Here is a 9,388-nt window from a genome sequence, read left to right as displayed (position 1 = left end):
TATCCATATGTTGTAAAGCGCTTTAGAGTTATTTTACAAATGATATTGGGCGCTATATAAATGTTGTATATTATTACTATAGAATAAGGGCGATTATTTATTAACACGATTGGTTTATATAGTCGTGACATGACTCTTTGGAGTTACGACATGCCGGCATTTGTTTGATAAATACTTTAAGTTCAGTTTAACCGTTACTAAGAGACCGTGATTTATAACTTACCTCTATGTCTACAGCGCCCTCATACAATATCGTTTGATATCGCTAAGTGTGACATTTGACATTTAACGATCAAAAACGTGCTCATCAAATTCAAAGAAATGATGATGAGTACAAAAATTAAACATGATAGATTGTTGCTTTAATTCGATCATCCACGTTGCCAGGAAACATGGAGAGGGCTCTGACACTTTCGTGACCGGATGTTGATATCTAAACGCTCGATAACGTGCAAAAGACGCCTTTTCCCAGACTGTCATAGTAAAGTACGTGTCCACCGTACTCCAAACGCCTCTTAATCCATATCCTACAATATATGTATTCATTATCAGAATTTACGATGCCGTATCTTATCTGTGATCACAGATCCAAAATGGCGAATAAGGTAACAGTAGGGACGTTGACGGAAGTAGTCTGCATTGATCTTCTTAAATCATTCCTTATAGCCAAACGCTTTTACGGCACTGCAGGTTTTATGATAATTAATAAATACTATAAACACTTGGCGGATATATGTCTTGCCATGCAGAGTGGCCTCATGTCTCATTTCACTCGATCGGAGTGTCGTAAACTTGATGTAATGTTGAAAGTGCTTACCAAGAATTGGACTTGGTGACACTGAGCAGGTAATAAATATTACTTAAGCATTAGATTCCGAAGTGATACATAGGTGGTATGATTTATTTACAAGTCACCTGCGCTTGTAAAGTACAAACCTTTCCACATCAAACAATAATCCTCGCTACATGTTACCAGGATCTATCATTTCACTTCTGACAGAATGACCTCATGGTAGTGGTTCCCATTGACAGGTAGAAGTTGTCGTGATAGTGCGGGTGGCTTTTGAGAGGTAGTGGCTGTCGTGATGGTGGAGGTCGCTTTTGAGAGGTAGTGGCTGTCGTGATGGTGGAGGTCTTTATTGAGTGGTAGTGGTTGTCGTGATGGTGGAGTGGCTTTTGAGAGGTAGTGGTTTTCGTGATGGTGGAGGTCGTTATTGAGAGGCAGCAGTTTTCGTGATGGCGGAGGTCGTTATTGAGAGGTATCGGTTGTCGTGATGGTGGAGGTCGCTTTTGAGAGGTAATGGTTGTTGTGATGGTGGAGTAGCTTTTGAGTGGTAGTGGTTGTCGTGATGGTGAGGGTGGCTTTTGAGAGGTAGTGGTTGTCGTGATGGTGGAGGTCTTTATTGAGAGGTGGTGGTTGTCGTGATGGTGTGGGTGGCTTTTGAGAGGTAGTGGTTTTCGTGATGGTGGAGTAGCTTTTGAGAGGTAGTGGTTGCCGTGATGGTGGAGTGGCTTTTGAGTGGTAGTGGTTGTCGTGATGGTGGAGGTCGCTTTTGAGAGGTAGTGGTTTTCGTGATGGGGGAGTGGCTTTTGAGAGGTAATGGTTGTCGTGATGGTGGAGGTCGCTTTTGAGAGGTTTTGGTTGTTGTGATGATAAAGGATGGTGGAGGTCTTTATTGAGAGGTGGTGGTTGTCGTGATGGGGTGGGTGGCTTTTGAGAGGTAGTGGCTGTCGTAATGGTGGAGGTCGCTTTTGAGAGGTAGTGGCTGTCGTGATGGTGGAGGTCGCTTTTGAGAGGTAGTGGCTGTCGTAATGGTGGAGGGCGCTTTTGAGAGGGAGTGGCTGTCGTAATGGTGGAGGTCGCTTTTGAGAGGTAGTGGCTGACGTGATGGTGGAGGTCGTTATTGAGAGGAAGTGGTTGTCGTGATGGTGTAGTGACTTTTGAGAGGTAGCCGTTGTTGTGATGGTGTTTGTCGTTTTTGAGAGGTAGTGGTTGTCGGGGTGGTGGAGTGGCTTTTGAGAGGTAGTGGCTGTCGTAATGGGGGAGGTCGCTTTTGAGAGGTAGTGGCTGTCGTGATGGTGGAGGTCTTTATTGAGAGGTAGTGGTTGTCGGGGTGGTGGAGTGGCTTTTGAGAGGTAGTGGCTGTCGTAATGGGGGAGGGCGCTTTTGAGAGGGAGTGGCTGTCGTAATGGTGGAGGGCGCTTTTGAGAGGGAGTGGCTGTCGTAATGGTGGAGGTCGCTTTTGAGAGGTAGTGGCTGGCGTGATGGTGGAGGGCGTTATTGAGAGGTAGTGGTTGCCGTGATGGTGTAGTGACTTTTGAGAGGTAGCCGTTGTTGTGATGGTGTTTGTCGTTATTGAGAGGTAGTGGCTGTCGTGATGGTGGAGGTCGTTATTGAGAGGTAGTGGTTGTCATGATGGTGGAGATCGCTTTTGAGAGGTAGTGGTTTCGTGATGGTGGAGGTCGTTATTGAGAGGTAGTGGTTGTCGTGATTGTGTGGGTGGCTTTTGAGAAGTGGTGGTTGTCGTGATGGTGGAGTAGCTTTTGAGTGGTAGTGGTTGTCGTGATGGTGTGGGTGGCTTTTGATAGGTAGTGGTTGTCGTGATGGTGGAGGACGTTATTGAGTGGTAGTGGTTGTCGTGATGGTGGAGTGGCTTTTGAGAGGTAGTTGTTTTCGTGATGGTGGAGGTCGTTATTGAGAGGTAGTGGTTGCCGCGATGGTGAAGTGGCTTTTGAGAGGTAGCGGTTGTCCTGATGGTGTTTGTCGTTATTGAGAGGTAGTGGTTGTCGTGATGGTGGAGTGGTTTTTGAGAGGTAGTGGTTTTCGTGATGGTGGAGGTCGTTATTGAGAGGGAGTGGTTTTCGTGATGGTGGAGGGCGTTATTGAGTGGTAGTGGTTGTCGTGATGGTGTGGGTGGCTTTTGAGAGGTGGTGGTTGTCGTGATGGTGGAGGTCGTTATTGAGAGGTAGTGGTTTTCGTGATGGGGGAGTGGCTTTTGAGAGGTAATGGTTGTCGTGATGGTGAAGTAGCTTTTGAGTGGTAGTGGTTGTCGTGATGGTGATGGTAGCTTTTGAGAAGTAGTTGTTGTCGTGATGATAGAGGTCGCTTTTGAGAGGTTCTAGTTGTCGTGAAGGTTGTTGTCGCAATTGTGAGGTAGTGGTTGTCGTGATGGAGGAGGTCACTTTTGAGTGGTAGTGGTTGTCGTGATGGTGGAGTGCCTTTAAGGTAGTGGTTGTCTTGATGGTGGAGTTCGCTTTTTAGAGGTATTGGTTGCCGTAATGGTGGAGGTTGCTTTTGAGAGGTTTTGGTTGTTGTGATGATAAAGGTCGCTTTTGAGAGTTCGTGGTTTTCTGGTATTGCTGTTTTCGGTTTCGCTGTGTTTGTCGTGTTTTAGCGTCTTGGTGGGTTTTTTTTCGATGTGGTAATAGTTTTGGATTTTTTGCGTGTTTTGTTGTTGTTTTTATGTTGTGTGCATAATTTGGTTTGTGTTGGTATTGTTATTGATGGTTATGTTGTGCTGGTTATATGGTGTTATTGACGGTTTGGTTGTGCTGGTTGTATGGTGTTACTCACGGTTTGGTTGTGCTGGTTGTATGGTGTTATTGATGGTTATGTTGTGCTGGTTGTATGGTGTTATTGACGGTTTGGTTCTGCTGGTTGTATGGTGTTATTGATGGTTTGGTTGTTCTGGTTGTATGGTGTTATTGATGGTTATGTTGTGCTAGTTGTATGGTGTTATTGATGGTTATGTTGTGCGGGTTGTATGGTGTTATTGATGGTTATGTTATGCTGGTTGTATGGTGTTATTGATGGTTTGGTTGTTCTGGTTGTATGGTGTTATTGATGGTTTGGTTGTGCTGGTTGTATGGTGTTATTGACAGTTAGGTTCTGCTGGTTGTATGGTGTTATTGATGGTTTGGTTGTGCTGGTTGTATGGTGTTATTGATGGTTTGGTTGTGCTGGTTGTATTGTGTTATTGACGATTTTGTTGTGCTGGTTATATGGTGTTTTTGTTGTGTTTTTGTTGTGTGTTTGTGTTTTTGGTTGGTTCGGTGTAGGTTGTAGTGTATTGTTTAATTTGTTATTGACCGAAAGGTTTATTTGTGTTACTGGTCTTCTTGTGTTACTGGGCTTGGTGTGTTTAGGATTATGATGTGCTGATGTCAGTGGATTTCTAGTGTTGTTTGGTGGTTTGATGCGTTGCTGAGTAAGCGTTATGTTAGTTTTTGTGTTGATGCTTTTGTTGTGTTGTTTGTTTTGGTGTCTTCATGGTTTGATGCGTTGTTTATAGTGTGCTGTTTATTTTGGTGTGGTCGTGGTTTTAGTGTGCTGTTTACTTTGGTGTGGTCGTGGTTTTAGTGTATTCGTGGGTTTAGTGCGTTGTTGGTTTTGGTGTTTTCATGACTTGATGCGAAGTTTATAGTGTGCTGTTGGGTGTGGTTAAAGATGGCAGTTTTTCTAGTATTGGTGTTGATGCCTTTTATTTGTTGTTGATTTGCATATGTTGATGGTTCAGATAATGTCTGTCCTTTCAACGTGATGATAAACTCGTGATTTACCTACAGCAGTATGCAAAGTAGAACCACTTAGGAACGTTTTTAACCTGAGGACGAACGCCTTTTACGTTGCCATTTACACATTATATACATTTTTCATTTTAATCGTTTTCTTTTTTCTCTAATATTCTGCAGAATCTCATGTCCACCTATATTCCATAAGAATACTTGTAATAATATGGTTGTTTATATTCAGGGTTGCCGTTATCGTGTACACGATACCGAGGTTGCACACCGGAAGTAGAATTATGTGTCTAAATAAAGACAGTTGTAAATGACGAGGCTTATTTTTTCTTTACATAAATAAGAAACTTAAGTAAATAGTTAGCAGATGTAATCATTAAATTGATTTATTTGTCAGCTAAAACCATTCACAGATGTAGAGATTGAAGTGATAGCGAGGAGAAGCAACATTATACGCTACAAGACCCTCAACGAGTCTTCGTGTAAATATGCGATTTTCTGTCCTTTACATCCGATCAAAGGAAAATTTGATGATTATATATCATTCCTCAACCATCTGTTTCGCCCCATTAAATATTAATGCGCCCATCCACTCAGTAATGGCCGTATTCATGGAGGCGAGATCGGCCATTATAATCCAGGTGATTTATTCGCCTGACAGCTACCTGGATGATGTGTATCAATTTGATCCCACAAAGCTCCTTTCTGATCAGATAAAATGCAAAGGTGCTGATAAAGCCACGGTATAGCTCCACACTTGGCTGTGACTAAGTACCTTTCTACGACACACGAGATGTTTTCCTTATTCATTGGTAGATGTAAAATGTCAGAAAAAAATGAAAAAATCATTCTTTATAAAAACAAAATGATATATAGATCCACGGCGTCTGTTTAGATTCATAATGACTGGCCGCCACCCGAGAGCGCAACATAAAACTCTACAAATGAGTTGGTCTGAGTTTAACGAGAATCCGCCAGCATGATAAATGGGGACAACTATTTAAACTGAAATATATTATGCCATGACATTAACAGTTTTATTGTTGGGGTCACAAGTCTGTCACCTGTCGTGCGGAGAATTTCTGGTATAATACAACCTACGAGGCTTTGTCAGCAATACAGAATAAACCTGACACTAAAATCGAACTGAATATACAGTGGCTTCCGACTGCTGCTACGGCACACTGGCTAGTGAGTCTATATATACGTAGATGTCCATGCAGATACTGTAAAACAACAGAGGACACTTAAAAGTGTAATATTCAAGCTTCTGAAATAGAAATATGAGATATCAGACATTCTAGATAATAACCAATTGATTGTGATGTAAAACGATATTTATCATCACTAAACAGCTAGTTGATGGCGGTTTTGTTGAGTGTTCTGCTTCTACGTTAATTAACTTAAGACCAGAGCGTCACCTATGTGGTGTATCAGTACCCGTCCATAGCAGCCAGCGAACCACCCGGCACTACGGGAGGAGGAGACATCTCTGTACGCTGTTTTTTATCGACGCCTAGCGCTCACATTTCAAATCTATGTCCCAGATGTAAACGACGGAGAAACGCAACACCTGTAATTAAAGTCAGCATTGTTGTCACGTGTCAGAGGACACGACAGGCCCCTATTGTTCCCCGCCAACGGTAGGGGCTATTCGCCACACTGTTTATGGCCAGGGTTCAGAAAGACTAACGCAGGAGGAGACGGTTTCGTTGTAACGATCACCTTAAATATATCAAGTGTCATCGGGCGAGGTTTATTACCCCGTCCCCTCGTACATCATATCCTCACTGTAACGGCACAGCAAACAACGTGCGCGTGAAAAAAAACAATGACCGTAACAGCTGCTCTTATGCATTTTCCATCACGTGACATGTCTTGAGTTTTATGGCTGATATTTAGTATATCCACTTTATGAAGTTTCACGACGCACTTGAGTTAGGCACTTGGGCACTTTTAGTCAAACATGTAAATGAAATTAACAGTGGCTTTGCAATTTTCTCAGAAGCTGACCAGTACTGCCGAAGTAAGGATATCGACGGAGGGGTGGGAGGAGCTCTTCCCTCTCCCATTACGGGGGAGGGGTGGGAGGAGCTCTTCCCTCCCCCATTACGGGGGAGGGGTGGGAGGAGTTCTTCCCTCTCCCATTACGGGGGAGGGGTGGGAGGAGCTCTTCCCTCTCCCATTACGGGGGAGGGGTGGGAGGAGCTCTTTCCTCCCCCATTACGGGGGAGGGGTGGGAGGAGCTCTTTCCTCCCCCATTACGGGGGAGGGGTGGGAGGAGCTCTTTCCTCCCCCATTACGGGGGAGGGGTGGGAGGAGCTCTTTCCTCCCCCATTACGGGGGAGGGGTGGGAGGAGCTCTTTCCTCCCCCATTACGGGGGAGGGGTGGGAGGAGCTCTTTCCTCCCCCATTACGGGGGAGGGGTGGGAGGAGCTCTTTCCTCCCCCATTACGGGGGAGGGGTGGGAGGAGCTCTTTCCTCCCCCATTACGGGGGAGGGGTGGGAGGAGCTCTTTCCTCCCCCATTACGGGGGAGGGGTGGGAGGAGCTCTTTCCTCCCCCATTACGGGGGAGGGGTGGGAGGAGCTCTTTCCTCCCCCATTACGGGGGAGGGGTGGGAGGAGCTCTTTCCTCCCCCATTACGGGGGAGGGGTGGGAGGAGCTCTTTCCTCCCCCATTACGGGGGAGGGGTGGGAGGAGCTCTTTCCTCCCCCATTACGGGGGAGGGGTGGGAGGAGCTCTTTCCTCCCCCATTACGGGGGAGGGGTGGGAGGAGCTCTTTCCTCCCCCATTACGGGGGAGGGGTGGAAGGAGCTATTTCCTCCCCCATTACGGGGGAGGGGTGGGAGGAGCTCTTTCCTCCCCCATTACGGGGGAGGGGTGCATGCCTATAAAATGTTGAAGCATATGGTAGCAGTGGATAACTGTCTAAGTACATTATAAATTATGTCATTCTGACAAGAAGAAGAAGGGGAGAGGTTGAGGATATTATCCACATTTTCAATAAATGCTAAGTTTGTTTTGAACACAAACAATAATTAACTTAACTTCTACTATTCATACCAAACTGATGATTCTCGTTCCGAATTAATTTCATTCGTTCTCGGCAGTACCTAATTTCGAGACTGTTGTAAATGGGAGTTGCCCCCCTTGTCTGTCTTGTCAAAGCACCCAAGCATTAACCCTAGGTTTATTGGCTGAGGTAGTACAAAAGTAACCTGAACAGGCGGCATATTTACCGACTGAACACGGTCCAGAAATGTCAGGCTAAATTGATACTGGAATGCGATAAACGGTTCTGTGTATTCAAATTGTCTGACCTATCGAGTTCTGGTCAGATGAATATTCATGCTCAAGCAAATTGTATTGTTATGGGGGAAATATTGATCCGTTTCAAATATTGACTGTTTTACTCCCAATATCGCCATTGTAAGTGTTTTGAATAGGGCTTCAACTATAAATGTCAGTTATAAACAAATAGTGTGTGAAATGTATACCCTGGAGAACATCAAATTAATCAAATGGCCTTTGTGTGTCGTCGATCGCAATGACAAAATAAATATGACAGCTTGTAGATTTCATTTCCTGTCAATCAGATGGTAAATGATATGCCTCGGCGGGAAGGGGTGATTGACTGATGAATGTGTGTAGAGATCTCCAAACGGTTAATAAGTTACGTGAGCTGTGCGGGATGACAGACGGCCTGTCAGCCGCGCGATAACTACACGGCTTTGATGACACTCGGGAGGACCATATAAACGGCTTCAAAAATGAAACAGACATGCCTGCATTACTTGAGTGACAAATGATAAAAGCAATGCCCACCGATATAATTGCATGCAGGAGAGCTCTTCGGTTAATTTGATGTTACCGATACCACGAGCTGGAGGAACCGTTTAGGGCATAAAATACTCCGGCTAAGTGAGTAAGGTAGACTATGACCAGAGTCGAATAAACATTTAATTGCAAATCAGACAGATTACACAACACGTGTAGTCAGCACACAACACATCGAAATGTACAGTCAGCAACCGTTACGTGTAAATTTCCCCAACACGCGTAAACAGCACAACAACACAAAACACATGTAGTCAGCATTCATAACGTGTAATTATCACTCAGCACGTGTAGTCACAATCACACATGTGCTTATGATCAGCACAACAACACAAAACACATGTAGTCCGCACAAATCACGTAATTATCACTCAGCACTTGCTATCACACTCCCACATGTACTTATAATGAGCACAACAACACAACACAGCACATTTAGCCGCCACACATCACGTGTAATTATCACGCAGCACATGTAGTCGGCACACATCACGTGTAATTATCACGCAGCTCATGTAGTCGGCACCCATCACGTGTAATTATCACGCAGCTCATGTAGTCGGCACCCATCACGTGTAATTATCACGCAGCTCATGTAGTCGGCACCCATCACGTGTAATTATCACGCAGCACATGAGCAGCACATGTAGTCGGTACACACCACGTGTAATTATCACGCAGCATATGTAGTCGACACACACCACGTGTAATAATCACGCAGCACATGTAGTCGGTACACACCACGTGTAATTATCACGCAGCATATGTAGTCGGCACACACCACGTGGAATTATCACGCAGCACATGTAGTAGGCACACATCACGCGTAATTATCAAGCAGCACATGTAGTAGGCACACATCACGTGTAATTATCATGCATCACATGTAGTCGGCACACACCACGGGTAATTATCACGCAGCACATGTAATAGGCAAACATCACGTGTAATTATCAAGCAGCACATGTAGTTGGCACACACCACGTGTAATTATCAAGCAGCACATGTAGTCGGTACACATCACGTGC

General features: G+C 44.8%; 1 protein-coding gene across 1 annotated transcript; it reads right to left on the bottom strand.

The window, feature by feature from the left end:
• Positions 1-987: 987 nt before the first annotated feature.
• On the bottom strand, positions 988-5,152 carry LOC110462438 (rho GTPase-activating protein gacII-like). The gene is made up of 2 exons (XM_021516393.1): positions 5,075-5,152; positions 988-2,370 (listed from the first exon to the last, which is right to left on the bottom strand). The coding sequence occupies exons 1-2, from the start codon at positions 5,150-5,152 to the stop codon at positions 988-990; spliced, it is 1,461 nt and encodes a 486-aa protein (XP_021372068.1).
• Positions 5,153-9,388: the final 4,236 nt, after the last annotated feature.

The sequence above is a fragment of the Mizuhopecten yessoensis genome, unplaced genomic scaffold, assembly GCF_002113885.1.
Source record: "Mizuhopecten yessoensis strain PY_sf001 unplaced genomic scaffold, ASM211388v2 scaffold1457, whole genome shotgun sequence".
Classification (NCBI taxonomy): Eukaryota; Metazoa; Mollusca; class Bivalvia; order Pectinida; family Pectinidae; genus Mizuhopecten; species Mizuhopecten yessoensis.
This window is presented reverse-complemented; position numbering and strand designations above follow the sequence as displayed.